Source organism: Anarrhichthys ocellatus, unplaced genomic scaffold (genome assembly GCF_004355925.1).
Source record: "Anarrhichthys ocellatus isolate YVR2014 unplaced genomic scaffold, GSC_Weel_1.0 scaffold6, whole genome shotgun sequence".
In the NCBI taxonomy this organism is placed as follows: Eukaryota; Metazoa; Chordata; class Actinopteri; order Perciformes; family Anarhichadidae; genus Anarrhichthys; species Anarrhichthys ocellatus.
The window spans coordinates 9,422,940-9,441,794 of NW_022280036.1; the positions used below are offsets into that span (position 1 = coordinate 9,422,940).

Sequence of the window (18,855 nt, forward strand, 5' to 3'; positions counted from 1 at the left end):
TCCAATTTTACTCAGATACACCTTAAAGCTGATATCAAACTATTACAGCAAATTTTTAAGAAATTTATCTTAAGTGTAAAAAGTCTGGATCAAATCTCACATGGGATTTTAAAATCACTTGAAGATGCATTTTTTTTCTCATTTGGTTTAGTACAAAAAATAAATGATGCCTGAATAAAAGAAGTGTTAAACAGGACACAATTGTATATGAATGATAGCAGGATGAAGGAGCCAGAGGTGATGTTCTCATGCAGCTGTGGCATGTCATCTTTTGGTTTCCAACTTGAAGTTCATTGTTTTAATTAAGTCAAAGCTAGGTTTAGGTGTTATATTTTCCTGTGGTCTTTTTTTTTTTTTTTACATTTTCTGTATATTGTATATTCATGTCAGATTGCAATTATTGATTATTAAAATAAATCATAAATGCCAAGCTTTCTCATTATTTATGTGAAGCATAGCACAGTCTGTGGGAGGAGGGAACATTTCTCAACAACTAAAAATAAATGTTGTACACAAGCTGTAATGAAGTGGGTAAATTTCACAATATTTGTCTTAGAAGATATGACATATGAGCGCGTGTATTTCTGTAAAAAATACATCAGCCATCAGTCACGGGCCAACATCTTTAGCTGTGTCAGAGCAGGTGCTTTGGCACGGTATCAATTAAAACTAAAATCACATTCATCCCCCCCAATTTACACCAAAAACATGAAATAAAAGCTCAGGGGCGTAACATTTAAAGAATATATGTTTAATATAGATAGCAGCAAGTTTACAGAAATGTAATTGCAATATAATTAAAAACATCCCAACAAAAGCCATATATTAAGAAAGTCCCCCCCACACACAAAAACATGACTGAGATGGTTGTTGAGAAGAGAAATTTGCATTTTAACTGATTAAAATATTTAAAATCGGTTTCAGGCGACAATGAAAGCAAAGAAAATATTTCAACAAGCAACATAAATAATAGAAAGAACATCTACTTTGGTTTCTCCTTTTTGCTGGAAACAGGAGATGCTATTTAGAAAAATATATATTCAAAAACTAACAGATCTACATTTACAGTATATTAGCTGCATAGCAGTTTCAGGGAAAATTTGTCTGCATCTACGTTTTATAACATAAATGCAATGGATACTTCAGTACAAACAAGTTAGATGGATGACAGAAATTGCACTACACATTTATCTGCTCACTGTTGTCGAGCATTTAAAGTCATATGGCTTAAAACATTTTTTTTTATGTACATGTACGATATCTACTAATGTCTAAAGTGACATTTTAGGGGGAAACACCTGTGATGGCAGATTCAATTTGTTGACATTAAATGAATGGGTAATGATAAAAGAAAACCACGTGTTCTATTGCAAGAAACAGAGAAAGTTAGAGTCTGCAGCATCTGAAGGAAATATGGGAACTTTTATCAACAATTACCCTCTTTTCCATAGTTAGTAGTGACTGTATAATGAGTCACTCTTTTATATATTTCTGATCTCCAGTTACATTGTAAATACACAAATGAGGAAACTGTAATTTCAAAAAAGTAATTACCTCCACAGTATGTGCATAACAGAACATTCTTAGTGAGCCATTTACAGGCAGCCTACACGATCACATCAGTTCTATATTCATAGTAAAAATACTGAAATTTTTTGGTCCTGTTTTGAGGGATTAAAACCCGTTTAACCATGTGGTCAAGAGGGACGACAAGGCCAGGTGTCCAATAATAAACCTTGAGCAAGCGCCTGATAAGTACATTAAGTTGTGTATTATTACAATATCCAAAAAAGATAACTGTGCACAGGAATGTACATGTTATTCATGGTCTACAATCTCATTTAAATGCATCACCATGGTGCCAGTTACAGTATCAGCCGTTGTGTGTGTGTGGGGGGGGGGGGGGGGGGGTGAAATGACATTGCTTGTTATCAATACAGAAAATATCTTAACACAACTGATAAAGGAAAACAATTTAGATAATAAACACACAAATAAATTAGATATGCTTCTCCGAAGAGAGAGACTGGTACTACACAGATTAAAATACAAAATAAAAAAGATCTAAACTTTGTAAAACAAACAAATAGAAATAAAATCATAAATACTCAACACTGGAAAATCTTAGTTCTTCTATTTCACAAGTTGAAGAAAGCCGATCACAGATAGCTCTTTCCTCCAACGTCAGGTTTCCTTCAGGAGTAGGGTCCCTTTAAAAACCACCCACAACCGTTTAGACTCGTACTTCCTCAAAATCACATTAGTCAAGTTTACATAATCTCCATCATAAAACAGCGGTTTGTGACTTTAAAGTGTATAAAATGTAACGTGTGTATGTGTTTCTACCAATCTGTACACAGAAAACAACGAGTGAGGCATTCAACTGAGCTAATTCTGTCATCATCAGAGACCAGCCCCTCGTTCATGCACACACTTACAGTGAAACTAAACATGACACAAACGTGTGTTTCTTTCCCAAACTAACACAACAAACCAACAGAAAGAAAAGTGTGGCAGCAGGACAATCGTGACCAACAATGAAACCATCTATGTCTATGTTTTTCTTCAGAAATAAATGGAAAATAAAAGCTCACGAGCCATAAAACTGGCCTGTCATCAGGATTTAAGCAAAGCAAGATTTGAGTCAAACTTTGGTCCTGAGGCCACTGGACGACTCCAGACGACTGCATTTACAAGAAAACATAAAATGGGCTCCGTTACTGCATGTTAATACCGTAACCTGGATGAGATGTATAATGTACAGTTTGTTTCTCTTCTACATTCACTAAATCAGTCACATTAATAAAACTGGTTAAAAAAAAGGCTCTTTTCTAGCTGATTTAAGCATACTATTCCAGTTCATGCGTGCCTGACGCAGAATGATGCAATCAAAATGACACTAAAACACATAATATTAATAATATACTATATTAAATGCCACTCTCTCTAGATGTGTTTGATTTAGAGTTATATGCCAAGTGAAATAATCTTATTTGAATAAAAATGTCCCGATCCCCATTTTTCCACTGGTTTTGAGGAATAAATAATGTTTTGGGAATGAATAGTTGAAAGTTGTAACAGCATGTTTCAAAATGTATCCTCTTCCCTGTAAACAAAGAGGTTCAGGCGGCTGACAAAAAACCCCACCACCTGCTGTGGGACTGTACCGTACCCTCGATGAGTAAAGTGGTCACAAAGAACAGCATCGCAACGTGCTCAACATACATGTAAAAAGAAAAGTCTCAGCCAATATTTGTTTTATTTGTTTCTATTTTTCTATCATATTTCTACCGCCACACTTTCTTAAAAGATCCATCTCTTTGTAATGTATTAAAAGGAGAATCTGCTCTAAAAGGTAGCAAACTGACACAGTTTGGTTTGGATGAATACAGACTAAATGTTAGCCTGAAAGCGTTTGCTTATCTATATCACAAAGTGCCGTCTGCACACTGTGGTGGAGATGGTAAAGGATCTCATACTGAAAGATATGTTTGACAGCTGGAGGTGAGCTTCACTGCAGAGCCACACAGACAGCTGTTGGCTGAACTTCAAATGTTCTTTACAGGTATTACTGCAACGAACCGGTCTAGACAAGAATAGATCTAATTTATCCAGGCCTCTCGTAGATAGCAACAATATGCCACAATACTATAGTCATACACCTACTGAGCACAGCTTCTTTCTATATCATCAATGAAAACCAAAGTCACTTCGTCGCCCATCAGAGACAGCTTGAGTGAATATACTCATATTATCAGGTGCAAGCTAGCTGCTACAACATTTAAACAATCGGCACCCACATATAAGACACTTGTTTGGGATTACACATCAGATTAGTGTCGAACACTTTTCCACTTTCTTCTACCTCTCTTCTCTGCCTCATCTCTAACCTTCTTTCAATACACTTTCTGCACCGTTGGGTGAAAATAATTTCAAACCACGTCAACTACCTTCCACATCATCGATGTATTCAACCATACATACCACAGTCTGTCGAAACCTTGCTGCTCTACCGCACACTCCACCTTCCATGCAACAAGTATTAAAGGGAAACCACAAGACACTTTGGAGACTTTAGAAAAACGGCACAAGAACCAAGAAATGACATCACTGACAATCTATCTACAGATACACACTAAACTTCACAAGTTAAATGAATAACGAGTCCACAAGGTTACTGTACTTCTGGAGGAAAAGTTGCAGAACAAAGCACCAAATGGTGTTTTTCCTCTCAGTAATGACAATTTGCCTGTTCTCACCTGGAGTCCATCTAATTCTGCACATTTGTTACAATGGGGGGGGAGTCAGTCAGTCATGAAGTCAATAAGAGATTTTCACTTTTCTTGGCCAGCCCACTCAGCAAAGAAATTCATAGTTCACTGTCCAGTTTATCCTCAACAGTCAGATAACTGATATCATTCATGCCACTCTGGAGAACAATCACGAGAGGAGGAGACTGGCTAAGCAAGGACAGCAGCACCTTCACTGCTCTTTCCTGATGAACCCTCAGTCTTAAAGTAAACCAGATATTGTGTTAGGGCAGAAAAATAATAAGAGTTCAGATTTAAGAACATAATATTCGGTTTGTCTCAAACTTCATGATGCAGGGCTAATTCACAATTATTTTACTGTAGTAGTGTTTTGTCTATTTGTCTACATTTTACAATTATTCTACATATAAAAATGAAATGTCGAGGTTAGTATGAGCGAGCTAAGTTGCTGCCGGACTCGTGCAGGCTGACCATCAGGTCATCCATCTTCTCCATGTTCTGAGAGGCAGTCATGCTGTTCTGCACGGGCCCAGACTGAGACAGGGACTGGCTGAGCAGAGACTGGATGTGCGCGTCACTCTCTCTTTGGTTCTGGCCAGACTGGCTGATGGCTATAATCTGATCTGACAGCGTGTTTCCAGGACTATTCATCAGCTGGTCACAATCTGCAGGGAGGGAACAGAATGAGTTTACAAACCTCACACGTTACAGTGTAGGTTTGTACAGCAGGTTTAATGATCCTTTATACGAGTGCGACGACCTCGTCATGAAAAAAAACTATGAAAAAAAACAGACAATTTAGAAGGTGGTTCATATAATATTTGCCATCGGCACTTGTTGGCAGTCATTCATACTGCAAGATTATTAAAGTGCACCTGTGTAATCAATTCCTTACCGTTCTGAATCCCAAAAAGGAAGAGGCCCGGTTGTTGAGGCTGGCTGGGCTGATTGATGCTCCCACTGACAGCAGTCTGAAACAGAGTCCCTGGCTGTTGAACAGGGGAGGAGGTGGTCGTTTGGAGGTTTGCCACGCCGTTCTGTGAGGCAAACATGGCTGACTGTGCGAGCTCCTGAGTAGCCAGTCCACCCTGCAGAGAGGCCATGTTAGACTGAGGCATAAAGAGCCCCACAGGCTGCTCCTGCCGGCTGTTTGAGCTGCTGCCCAGCTGCATCGGCTGTTGCTCCTGAAATATGACTTGCTGTCGTGGATCGGTGGGGTTCCCTAAGGCCATGGGCTCAGAGCGATCCTGCTGGTTTACTGTCACCATGCTGGCTTGGGAAAAGAGCAGAGAGGCGTTTGGAGGCTCTTGGGAAACTAAACTGCTGCTGGTCAGCGGTGGCATCTGGCCCTGGCTGCTGAACAGGAGGCTGGAGGCCTGATCCGGAGGGGACAGGGGGTTGTTGCAGAACAGTAGGCCAGTCTGCTGTTGCTGCTGCTGGCCTGGGGAAAGTGTGTTTGCAGATGGATGTGGAGAGATGTTCTGAAACAGGGAAGACTGCTGGGCTGGCTGTGCGTGGGGCGGAGGCTGGGAGGGCGGCTGCTGCTCCATGGGGCTTCTCTGTTGGATGGGGGAGAGCTGAGTTTGAGCCTGAAATACTGATTGTGGTTTAGGGGCAGGCGTTTGTAGAGCACTGAGGAAGGCCAGCTGCTGCTGCTGTTGTTGTTGCTGCTGTTGTTGTTGAGCACTACTGGTTGTGAGCTGAGAGGACAGGGATGTCTGAGGGAGGAAAAGCCCAGGGGTTGAGGGCTGTTGGTCCGGAGACTGTAGTACTGTCATGGTGTTTTGGAAGAGAGCGGCCTGGACCTGCTCCTGAGAGGCTTTCTGGAACAACGTTCCCTGTGAATCTTGTGTTTCAGCTAAAGAACTGGGATTGTGGAACATGGGTGGTGAAGGGTGTGATGGTGTCTGTTGGAGGAAGTTGGTCTGAATTGAGAGCAGATTACTCGCCTGCTGAAAGAGAGCTGCTGCTTGTTGCTGCTGCTGCTGTTGTTGTTGCTGTTGTTGGGCCTGTTGGAAAAGAGTCCCCTGGTTTGGCACCACCCCCTGTGATGGGCCCTGCTGCTCTGCGTTCTTGGCCTGTGGGGCGTCCTGAAACATGCCACACTGCATCTGAATCTGTGACTGAAACAGCTGCTGCTGTAAATTCTCCAAAACCTGCTGCTGTTGAAGCTGTTGTTGCTGGATTTGTTGCTGTTGTTGCTGCTGAATTTGCCGTTTTTGGATCTGTTGTTGGTGCTGGATGTGTTGCTGCTGCTGTTTGGCCATTGAGTTGTCAGACTGAAGTGGTAAGTTACAGAACCCTTTGGCTTTGAGCTGCCTCACTGCCTCCTCCAGCTGGGCTACTTCGTCTGGGGGGAAAAGAGGCAGTTGCTGCTGTTGAGGTGCAGGTTCTCCACACAACCTCCCTACAGCTACAGAGCCGCTGCCGGGCCTCTCCTGTCCGAGGCCCTCTCTGGGCTCCAGGAGGAACTGCTGTGATCCCTGCTGGAGCAAAGAGTCGGCGGGCACAGAGAAGGAGCTGGTGGCTGCAATGTCCTGCTTCTGAATAGTGCCTAAGGGCTCTGTGTTGGGAAAAACAGCAGCCTGGGCTTGGTCAGGTTCGCCCGCAGGGTTCTGCTGGGCTGGACACAGGTCACCAGTCTGCTAAAAACACAAGATAAAAGATAAAAGATGTGCTTTATTTTGCTTTTAGATTTTCTCGTCAGATTTATTGTGTTATCTTTAATGTTAAAACGGTCCACAAATAAAACTTCTCTTACAGACTAGATAATTAAGAATGAACTCAACTTAATTTTACTGAACATGTATGTGATTTGACTTTGAAAAACTTTAAATAGGTTACAGATCAATGTATCACCTTAAATACACCAGAAGATTGGAGGTTGCTGGTGACCTCCATCGGAGTGACATCTTCTCTCTTCACTAAAGGCAACATCGAAGGCATCAAGGCACCATCTAGAACTGTAGGAGCAACACCAAGGAATACATCTTATTCTTAAAATGTTATATTTTGCTTTGTGTTCAACTATTCAGAGAAGTGGCAGTCAACTGTGAGCTGCCAAGTACAGTGTATTAGTAATGAATAGCTTTCAAGCAGGATGTTACAATCATTGTTACAAAGGGAAAATAACCTTTAATTTGTTCATCAAATGAACAAGTCTTCACTGGAGAAGGTGGCTCTCTCTTCACAGGAACATCATGTTTTGCTGCAAGGGCAAACATCAACAGATTTTTAGATCTATGAGATTACAAAATCGATGTAAACTTACAGCAAGATAATAGCTTGGTTTACTTTGTATGGAGGCGTGATAGGACCTTACAATTATGAAAAGTGCTAACGAAAGAGTCCTGAATGTGCATAGCCCTGGATTTCTAAGTTTAGACATTGGCTGTTTATCGTGCTCTTGACAGATATCCCAACTGATTGCTAATACTTTCTCTGATCCTCCTTAACTGTAGGTGGTGAGCCAGCTTGTGGTGCCAGCCAGTAAATCTAAAAAGTACTTTGTAAATAATGACCTCGTCATCAAAAATGTACATGTGTTTTAACAAGCTTGACTCGTCATTAGTTGATTGTAAAAAGAGACTGATGTAGAGAAGCTTTGTGTGATTTAGTAAATAAACTGAAACGGGAACAAACCTGAATCTGGAGTGTAGGTAAAGGGCTGAACATCATGGGATCTCCCGGCATTCGTCACCACATAGATTCCTATACACACTGACGAGGTGATGGCTTGGTTCTGGTACGGAGGAACCTTCACTATCACGTGATTCTAAAGGGGTGATCATTCAAAGAAAGTCAGCAAAAAAAGAACGCTTACTACAGTAGGTATAACTGCACTTATCTAGTCAAAAGGTGAGTTGATTCGAACAAAGTGAAAACATATTCATCACTTTGTCTGTATCTTTTGCCCTATGGACACATCGTGAGCACGGGGGTGACGTGATACACATTACTGTGACTGCTGGAGGTTGTAATGTAAATGTGTGAACTGAACTGGAGGTAGTTTTGATCTACACAGAGATGACTGCATTCAGTTATGATAATTTGTCTTACAGATTTAAAGTTCAATATCCAAGGTCTGAGCAGAAAACACGCTCACTCTTTTTTTACAAGTTTGGTTCTTAAAATATTCATCAGTAATGTTCATAACTCAGTGCAACCACGTACGGCAATATCTACCAAATGACAGGGGTAATTGCTGAATCACTTAGTTTAATTACGTTTTAATTCCACCTATAAACAGCTGGTGGCAGTAAAGCTTTGACAAATGTAGCATTGCCTCATAAAAGGGCAGAAAATAAGACTACATGCCAACTTTCACAGTACTGGTTAAAAAAAAGCAGTCTGAAATGTAATGTTAGGAAATGCATTCAATATATTTGTTTGGCTTTGCAGATACACACCATGTGTATCTGCCAGAAACATCGAGCGTAAACAAAACTCCACAGTGTACCTAAAACAAAACACAAAATGATCTACCTCTGAACATTTTGTTTACAAGGTCAAAGGTTCAGACTGGACTGTTGAGACACACTCATTCCAGCTTTTGAGACTGAGGGTAATTAGGTCAGAACACAATGAGACTACTCAAACATTTGAACCAGCAGTCATTTAAGATGATTACATCTAAAGCCCCGTACAAATCTGAAAAGGCTGCTTCTTTCTACTCAGCTGATTAGTAATAGGCATTAAAGCGATAGTTCAGAATTTTCAAGTGGGGAATGAGGAACTTATCCTTAGTCAGTCAGTGTATTACCTACAGTAGATGATGGGCGACACGCTTCCAGTTTGGAGAAACAGACAGAGTACCGGCACGGAAACTAAAAAATGAACTGCTGTGGACGGGGGCAGCAGCAAAATGTATTTATATCTATATCAGATTAAGTGTACGCTATATTTAGAATATCTTTACCGCTTTATCTTGTTCACAGACAAGCTGTTATCTACGCTCTCTTCAGAGCCACAAGACTCCTCTGACAAAAGTAATTTTACCTCGCAGAACACGTGAGTATTTGTTCTACAGCTGCCTTAATCGGTTAGTTAGTTTGTGTTAGTTCGGATGAGTCTGAACTAACTAAAACGAAAACACCAAAATCACACGATAAAACAAACAAACCGACCGAGACAGCGGTAGTTCAGTAACTTCACAGTTCTGAGAGGTAAAATGAATGCTCTTCTTGTCGAAGGAGTCTTGTGGCTTTGAAGAGATCGAGATAGTGGCTTCAGTTGCTCGCTGGAAAGATAGAGCAAGATAAAGCACTGAAAATATCTTAAATGTAGCGTACACTTAAATTGATATTGATCTTTTTGGGTGGGCCTTATTTTTAGGCAGCATGTTGCAGCTGCCCTCGTCCACAGCTGTACATTGCTTTGCTCCTGTGCAGGTATTCCTGTCTGTTTCTCCAAACTAGGGGCGTGCTGACAGCCATCTACAGTAGGTAATACACTGACTATGGATAAGTACAACACCAATTCAAGAAAATCAAACAATCTCTTTAATCATTCAGTACAAAAATACCACAATTTTACCTGGTGAAACAGCTCCATGTCAATTTCAGCCTCCGCCTTCCACGAGTTGTCATCTGGAACAGACAGAAGATGCAGCATGTTTAATGGAGAACAATTATAATGCATGAAGCCAAAATATCCACAGACAAACATATTCTTAAAAATAATAATTTCTTACCAGAGACATTCTCCTGAAATATGACTTTGGTGTCTTTAAGAAAGTTTTTGCCAATGATAAAGACCTCTTCTCCACCTCTCACTGAACAACTGTGCAGAGACTTCTTCAGGATTTCAGGCACTCCTGCAGGCTGAGCTGAAAACAGACATTAACAGTTTTGACAAGTGTCACTTTCACAGATTTTCACCAAAAAATGCCCAGGTTTCATAAAAGAAACAAAAGAAGCAGATGGGTTCAACTCATTTTCACTCAAATTCTATAATGTCTATAATGCCTCAAAGTAATTGATTTGAATGCTAAATGGTTAAACTGTGTACGGTTTGTGCTTAAAAAAATCGGACTAAAACTCCTCAACAAAAGGATTAAACAGTCTCCTGCAGCACAATCCACTGTCGCAGCAATCCCACTTGAAGTTTATATTTGTGATATGTCTCCCGACAGCCTGCAATCTAACAAGAAAACATTTTAAGACTTTTGAATGCGATTTAAGACATTTTAATTTCTTCTAAGGCCTTTTTGTCGGCAATCAAATTCAATACTTTTAAAGATTTTTCACGAACCTGCATGTACACTGACCAAGGACGTGATCTTTATTTCATACAATAGAAATACCGGATATTTCTCAACGGCCTACAAAATGGCCATAAGAATGTTGAACAACCTGAAGCTAGCACACACATTTTCTTTTTCACTTCTCTACGCCACATGCACACACGTACAGATGCCAAGGGGGATTACTATTGTTGGTGGTTTTGTGGAAAGATATTTCCCTGGATTGCTAACTCTGTGTGAACAAAAGAAGTCCACACACCTCTATTGTTTTAGTCCTTTCCTTCCCTTTCTCCCCTGTCTCTCCCAAATCAACTTACACAGACATGTTCTTATAGCCTAAAGCGTCTTTCCTGTTTACCAAACCAACCACACCCATCATGTTTTACACATTATCAAATAACACTTGAACCTGAGTGGACGCTTACACACTGTCACCAAGTGTGGACATAAAAAGACAAGTCTCCCGACCGCAGGCTTGATTAAACTTCAGAAGCAGGATCTCTGATTTTAAAGAGGAGAAAATAGCTCAGTTTAAAATGGTAATTATTAACTATGTAAATTACAGATCAGCCGTCTGTTTTGCTTCTGCAATTCTAGTAAAACTGGTTTATTAAAGTGAAATTAAATACCAGGATTTCTGCATATATAATGACATTCCCACAGAGTCAAACACAAGGAGACTGACTTACTACACAGGATTGGAGATGAGGGAGTCTGTAGCATGAGCACTGATCCATCTGGACGGGGGATGTTGACCCGAAACACCAGCCGAGCGCGTGTGCTCTTCTTCTTAGACCCTGCCACACCAATACGAGCCTCGACATCAGCATTACGGAGCTTCAAGATCCCAACACAGTCCACCCTGTAGACAGACCATGTTAGCCAGGAAAACTAGCAGTTTAAACAACAACTGTACAGTGTTTGGTACACTAGCAGCTCTTTACAACACTAAATACTACGATGTGTCATTATAATAACTGATTTCACAACAGTAAGGGAATCAATGAAATATGTATCCATAACGCAATCTCTTTATTAAGCAATTGGTTTGAATTATCTGTGAAGTACAACTGGGCACATAAAAGCTACACTTGTGTTGTTTAGGGTTGAATATATACAATTAAAATTGATTAATATTTAACACAAAAATAACCCAATTTCAATTAAAAAAAAAAGAAAGTACATACGCTAGTGTCATGTTGGTGCTCGGATCAAGGGACACCTCGATGACAGTTGTGCCATCAATGTCCACCTCTTTGCAGGCTGTGGTGTTGCGGCCGGTCACCCGGCAAGCTTGATAAAAACCGTGAGGCTTGACACGCCCAGCGTCGTTGCCCACAAACACCTGCAAGACCACTGGCTCATTCACTCCCTCCAGCTGTGTAAGTAAAAACAAAAGAAAAGCGATATATATGCATTATAGAACGTGTTTTATATAGATGCTTCCCTACCTGTCCAGCTGATTCTCAGCCTTTTAAAAGCCAACCTGTGTTTGTTATGTTTTGCTGTTAACTTCTACTTCTAACTCCGACGCCTGTTATTTGCATCTGGTTGCACATGCTCTTCACAAGCCCCGACAGTACAAAGAGTACCTGATCAGGTAGAAATCTCACCTCTCCGTGCCCTGACTTATGATCACCTCTTGGCCTACAACAAACTGACCACATTGATGATTAAACGCTACTCAGCGTATCTAGTCTTGCTCCTAACTCACAAGTCGCAGGAAATATCAAAATATATTGAGCAGATTGTCACAATTTTTTTTTTGCAGATTCACCACACATACCTCAAAAGTAATGCAGGTGGTTGTCATCTGCAGACATGAAGTATTTCATTCATGCTGGGGATGAAGAGAACCTGTTCAAATCCAGTTCAACCTTTCTGACTCAACATCCCTCTCCACATATACAATACAAAATACTACAAAAGAGAAGATGCAAAACAAGTACGGGATCAGACCTGGCTTTGAAAAGCAATCGGTATTAACTGTCCATTTGGAAGAAAATAAAACTTGATTTAGGGATCCACACTGAGCATATTATGTCTCTGCAGAAAAAGACTCTTTCTACATTTGGACACACTGTGACCTTAACCCTTCCACCTCAATCATATTTGACTTTTTTTTGCCCCACTGCGCCTACGGCTCTCGGACTAGCAAATCTAAAACACTCTAGCTTCTAACAAAAACCCAATTATTAACTTAACCTTAAACAAGGGCACACTATGGCAGAAAAGTCAAAACATTGACTCCAGCGTGCATTAAAGAGGCTGTGTCAGGGTTTTAACAGTTACCTTTACAGTGGGAAAGCCCTGCTGAGTGCGGTCCTTCACTGACCCTCTGCTGCCTTCAGTCAGATAGCGGGCTCGGTGCTGAGTCTCTGGCTGGACGAGGATCTTCACCTCCTTCCCCTCACTCTTCTGCGGGTATTGTGTCGAAAGAGTTCCTCCTTTCTGGCTTGTTGTCTGAGGATCATTAGAGCTGCTACAAAGACCAGTTTGACAGAGACACCAGCAGATTACTTCTAATTCTAACATTTTATAGCAATTGTATTTTAGTTGGTACAACCTAGCTGGCATCTTATGGTACTGTGGTGGCAAAGGCACAGAATGTCTGGAACTTGCTTTATCGGATTATGACCCTGTCCGTATTTGTTCAGAGCCCCCCCTTACATCCATCCCCCATGATGCTCTAAACAATGCAAAGTTAACAGGCCCTCCATCAACCAAGCATATTCCATCCCCTGCTCTTAAAGCGTACAGTTATCTGTTTATTTAATCTGCTCTGCTTATCCTAGGTCTTTGAGAGAGGCTCTGTGATTCACTGTGGCTGACCATTGTTTGGACTTCAGTATCCTGCCCCTCTCTCCCCTCTGATCTAACCGCTCTTCTTCAGTCAACGCGTGATGGGAAATTCAGAGCCAGAGTCATTTGTTGGGAATTTACTTCTGTTGTGCAATGTGGGATTTCCTAATAATACCTATTCTGACAGTCAGGAGGAGTGTGTTATGAGAGTATCCACAAGGACCCTTCAGACAATGGATTTAAGAATCAAGTACCTACTTAGGAAATGTGCAACTACCACCGGGAGAATATTAAATGAATGAAAAGTAAATTAATTTCTCAGTAAAACACTTCCTACAATAAGTGGAATCGTTGTTTTCTTTGGTCACTGTTGGGTGACAGATTGCAGGAAAAATATCAGTAAATGAGTAAATCAAAAGACAAAATGCAGACGCTTCGGTACAGGGCACCAGGCTTCACTGAATGGTTTGATGAGTGCGACTATATAAACCTTTGCATTGGCATTCTGTCGCTAGTGCAACAGCTTTGGCCCAAGATTACTTCATGTCAGTTACTGCATTAACAAACATTAAAACGAGAAATACAAAGTTGCCCATTGGACATTGGACATTAGGATCAAACAGGTCAAACTCAGTTGTATTTCAAAATAAATACATTTACAGGAGACACACACCTTCCTTTGGATCCAGTCTTGTTGTCAGGGCCTAGCTGTGACAGGACAAAGTGTGGACCTTTGGCACTGTCCGCATCAAAGACGTCCATGTTGGCTTCCCCGCGTCCTGCAGACTTAGGGCCAGGCCTCTGCCGAGGGGTACGTTTGCGGGACTTTCGTGGCACCTCTGTGTTGTCATTGTAAGAGACAGAGCTAATGATGCTGAAGTTGGAGAGAGAGTCTTCCATCCAGATGCTGTTACTCTGCTCCGAGTCCTGGGATGTTTCATTCTGGCAAGACATCTGGCTCTCATCCAACAGGTCTTGTGGAGGTGGAGAGATGTTCAGTACAGTGCGGCGCTTAGATGGGGTCATCTGATGATGTGGCTGGCCATCCTGGGATGTTACGCCTCTTGTTCCTCCTAGCTCACCGCTACTCCTGCAGTTACCGCCACCGCTGCCGTTACCATTGCCACCTTCTGCTCCGACCACCTCTGGAACCACTCGGCTGCTCCTGGCGTCCTCGGGGTCAACATTGCCGCCGTGGACTGGGTTCTGGTCACTGGCTGAAGCACTGGAATGCATGGTGGGGCTGGAAGAGGTGGAAAAAGCACTGCGGGGGCCTTCCGTGGTCATAGAGGAGGACACGGCATCTACAGTGCAAATAATTAGACAGTGAATAAAGGCCTCTCAACCAGTGTTGGCTAGCAGTCCCATTTAAGCAGCAAAATTTATTTATGATAGTTTATTTTTTGCTTTTGGCTAGCTTTTTTTATTTTTTATTCATCCAATTAAAATGTCTCCCTTTTCATTGGATCTTAAGTGTGTGCGTGGTGCTGATGATATCTGAGGATTTGTAAATGTACAGAATAGGTGCGCCTAAAAAGGGGCCAAAGAAGAGATGAGAGGTGAGCAGTCCCCCTTATTTAAAAAAAAATAAAATAAGACTTAAAAATGCTTGTGAATAAACTAAAAAAAAAGAAAGAATTAATGTATCATTATTATTAGCGTTTTGTTCATGTTCAACTGCAAAATTGGCCAAAATGATGAAATGGAAAGGGAAGTTCAAAACTAATATGTACAATATGATGCATGCCAATTATTGGAGCTTTTACTTTCAAATTCTTTTTTTTTTGCTACAAATGTTCATTGCGTTGGGACTGAACGTAGCCACAGAGACAAAATAAACAAGCTTCTGACCTATGAAGCAGAGAACTGCAGACCATTTTATATGCAGACACTCCCTGCTTCAGAGGGAACTTCCTGGAATATAAAAATGAGACAGCGAATGAGCAATAAGAGCTGAGCAGTAAAAATGTATTCAGATTTTTTTAGAAAGTATAATAACACAGATTATTTTGTTTGTCAAAAAAATGTTGCTCCAGCATGCTGACATACACTGTAATTTCAAAAGCATTCAAATAGTTACAATGAACTAGATCAGGGGTCTTCAACGTTTTTCAGGCCAAGGACCCCCAAACTGATAAAGAGATGGAGCAGGGACCCCTGCAAATTGTGTTTTATATTAAACTAGGCCTAGTGCCATGAATACCTCTTTATTGTGCATTCAATACTAAGCTATTCAAATAATACACAGGTTCATATATTCATGTTTTTATTTTAAACATGTGCAAGGTACAGTGAGTAGGGAGGCCGTGCCACTGCCATTCATAAACATACCTTGTCAGCTGATACCAATGCCAATATCAACATTGTCTGTCAATTGCATGATAATCATGCACACAAGCTATTCAAACTGATGTTTTCATTTTAAACATAAATGTGGAATCGAAAATGAGTGATGGCCTATTAGTGCCACTGCCATGCATAAAGATACCTGTTATCTTGCATACAATACTGAACTATTAAAATAATGGACAGATTCATGTTTGGGGTAAAAAAAAAAATATATATATATATATATATTAAAAAATTGTCTAATCAACCAAAGATTTCGCGGACCCCCTGCAGTACCTCCGCGGGCCCCCTGTTGAAGACCTCTGAACTAGATGAAGAGTGTGGAAAAGTCTGGTTAAGTTGCAGCTGGTAAAAAGGAGATAAACTGCTGTTGACATTCTGGATCGTGTGGTGACTCATTAGTTTGCAAGACACACAGTCAGAAAGAAAAAGAGGCACATACACAGTATGGAGCGCGTGTCATTTTGAGCAAGTATCAAAACACATACAGTATATTATGATCACAAGCCAAAAACATACAATAGCAACCCAAATGTATGACCAAATGCTGTCAGATGTTTAATGCTATTACAGATGTTGAGAGGTGGGTTATGAGTGTGTTCCCTCTATTATACTCTATGCACTAGAAGAAGGATTTTAAACAGTGCTGTAAATTTAAAAATGATATTGCTGTTCTGCTGAACACTGGAATTAAGAATGAAGTCAGTTTGAAGCTGGAATGCAGAACCTTTGTCTCCCCCCTCTGGCAGTGAGAGTAAATATAACGTGGGAGGGACCAGGAGCAGCAGCTATAGGAGTATGGCGGACGCTATGGAGAAAAATCCTAAGAAGCATCCTAGAAAGGTTTCTGGAGTGGATGCTGCAGACAAAAAAAGAAACTGCATTCAGAGGAAGGATTCAAATAAAAATAAAAATGCATGGGGAGACTTGAGGAGAGCACTCCTGTGGTCGAGGGGAGATGCATGCTCACCTGCAGGCATGTGTGCACCAGCGAGGGAAAGTCACCACATCTCCGGAATACAGAGAGCCCTCTCTGGCGACAATAGGCTTAATCAGCTTTGTGTGAACTCCTTTAGCAACGGCTTGAATGTAACGGACGTTCATTAATATGTAAAAGCCCCGCACTCCAGCTTTAAAGAAACTTCTTTTTGAAACAAAAAATAAAAGCCATAATGTTATTGGCATGTTTTCAATAAAATATACAGTTTCACCTTCCTCCTCTTACAGGCACATTTTTGCACCAGGTCAGAGCGCTGCAAGTGGCTACGATGGAGCCAGTCCACGAATTTACTGAAACTCTTTTGATGGCTTTTGGGGAATTTTCTGAAAAGGACTTGCAGACATCATCAGACCCCGGCAGGTGAAAGGACACCATATATGAATGTATGTAAAACCAGTGGCAAGGGTGTGGAGCTCTTTTTTCTTTATACTTCTTTTAGTGTGTTTTTAATTTTTTATGGTGGATCTAATCCACTGCCCTTAACATTTCATGTTTTTCTTTAATTATTTGCCAATTATTTGTTAATTGTTGTCAATGTTTTGTTTTTGGACAACACTACGTATCAAGAGAATGCACAATGAAAATGTGAAGGATCGAAGTAAAGGTCTCACACAAGCATAAGCTCTGATTTCTAAGAACTAGAGAAAATTCTTTAAATATGCTCCAAACCTGTATGTCCTCTGTTCTGTATGCAGTGTACACTCATCAGGTTTTGTACCTTTGCCATGTTTAATGTCAGAATAAAACCTGACAAATTTAAACTGCTCATTTTAGTGAAACGTTCAACTTTTTCAGAAAGATCTGTTTGAATGATAAACTGTGTTATTGTGAAACATCCAACAAAACATCTATGTTTCTTCTGAAATGCACCAAACCAAAGTGTTTTCAACATTGTGAATGACCCGTTGCCATCGGACCACAGTGCAAGCATACTGATATACAGCTGAAATTGTATATATTGTAATATCTAATTTCTGGGCTTGTGAGTTTCTCTGCCAATGAGATTTTCTCATGTGAACAATAGCTCCACCTTGGAAGTGCAAAATGGTCAACAAGGTGATTACAGCCACTCAAAGCTTCCTAATTCTCTCAAAAAGTGAGACCAAAACTCTATAAATTAATAATAAGCTCCATTGGGCTCTGTCATCATTGCTGGGTTCTTTGTATGGTTTGAACCATTTAACTATTTTATAGTCCATTTCCCAAAGGAAAAAGGCAGAAAAGGTCTAAATACTATCTCAACCTGCGATACATGACCCATATTTCAACACTTTGTTGCTGCAAGACACCACGACACACAATAGAGCACAATCCTCTTGACCAAAAATTTAAATGCAGGTACAGATGGATTAACTCCAGTGATGTAACTTCCTTTAAAGCATTTGTTTGCTTGTTTATTTTGATTGACGTGAGGATCACAGAGCAGCAGCATGGTTGTTCGACATGCTTTCCTGTCGTATGCAAGTGTTTGTTTGCCTACAGGTACCGACTGTTAACATGTGCTTTGTGTTTTTTGAGGTGGAGTATAATCAGTCCTGCTCACAGAGGAGAAATGAAGATAAAAGGAGCATGATCCTACCTGATGCTAGAGCCGCTGAAGGGGGAGGCCCTGCCTCTCCGCCGCTCTTTTGACTCATGACTTTTGGGCTCTGCTGAGTGGAGGAAGGCAGCTGTAGCTCGATGGGAAGAAGGTCATAAGCCGATTCTGTTCAGAGAGAGAACAAACAAATATGCAGGTCAACTTTTGTATGTCAAATGAGAATCATTATTTAAACTTTAGTAGGTAAAAACGTCTTTCTAGTTAAATGAACAGTGTGTAGCATTTAGGGTGATTTTTTGGAAGAAATGAAAAACTATCCTCACTATGTTTTCATTAGTGTATAATCACCCGATACTGAGAATGACAGTGTTTTCGTTAGCTTAGAATGAGTCCTTCATATATACATAGGGAACAGGTCCTATTCACAGAGTCCAACATGTTGCTACAATAGCCCAGAAATGGGCTTTATAGATTATGGATGTCCTTGCACAAGATTGTCCATTTCTTTGAAGCTGAAATGGTAACTCTGGTCTCCGAGTACACAAAAAAAGCACAAAACGACGAGACCACTGAGGTAAAAGCAAAAGCTGTAGCGTTCTGAATAAACTGCACATCTCATTACAAACAGGCTGCAGGGTTGCACAAAGCC

At 40.8% G+C, this 18,855-nt stretch overlaps 1 protein-coding gene across 3 annotated transcripts in view; it reads right to left on the reverse strand.

Moving 5' to 3' along the window:
* Window positions 1-193: 193 nt before the first annotated feature.
* nfat5b (nuclear factor of activated T cells 5b) overlaps window positions 194-18,855 on the reverse strand; it is a 31,879-nt gene continuing 13,217 nt past the window's right edge. For 2 of the 3 annotated variants that reach the window (XM_031846259.1, XM_031846261.1), the window contains 12 exons: window positions 18,246-18,371; window positions 13,991-14,621; window positions 12,808-12,997; window positions 11,703-11,893; window positions 11,205-11,377; window positions 9,964-10,098; window positions 9,807-9,859; window positions 7,914-8,046; window positions 7,405-7,479; window positions 7,131-7,234; window positions 5,167-6,916; window positions 194-4,936 (listed from right to left, as the gene is read on the reverse strand). In XM_031846259.1, coding sequence (XP_031702119.1) covers window positions 4,698-4,936; window positions 5,167-6,916; window positions 7,131-7,234; window positions 7,405-7,479; window positions 7,914-8,046; window positions 9,807-9,859; window positions 9,964-10,098; window positions 11,205-11,377; window positions 11,703-11,893; window positions 12,808-12,997; window positions 13,991-14,621; window positions 18,246-18,371 — 3,800 coding nt within the window. In that variant the 3' untranslated portion in view covers window positions 194-4,697. The remainder of the gene's footprint in view (window positions 4,937-5,166; window positions 6,917-7,130; window positions 7,235-7,404; window positions 7,480-7,913; window positions 8,047-9,806; window positions 9,860-9,963; window positions 10,099-11,204; window positions 11,378-11,702; window positions 11,894-12,807; window positions 12,998-13,990; window positions 14,622-18,245; window positions 18,372-18,855) is intronic. The other variant, XM_031846260.1, reaches the window with a different exon arrangement.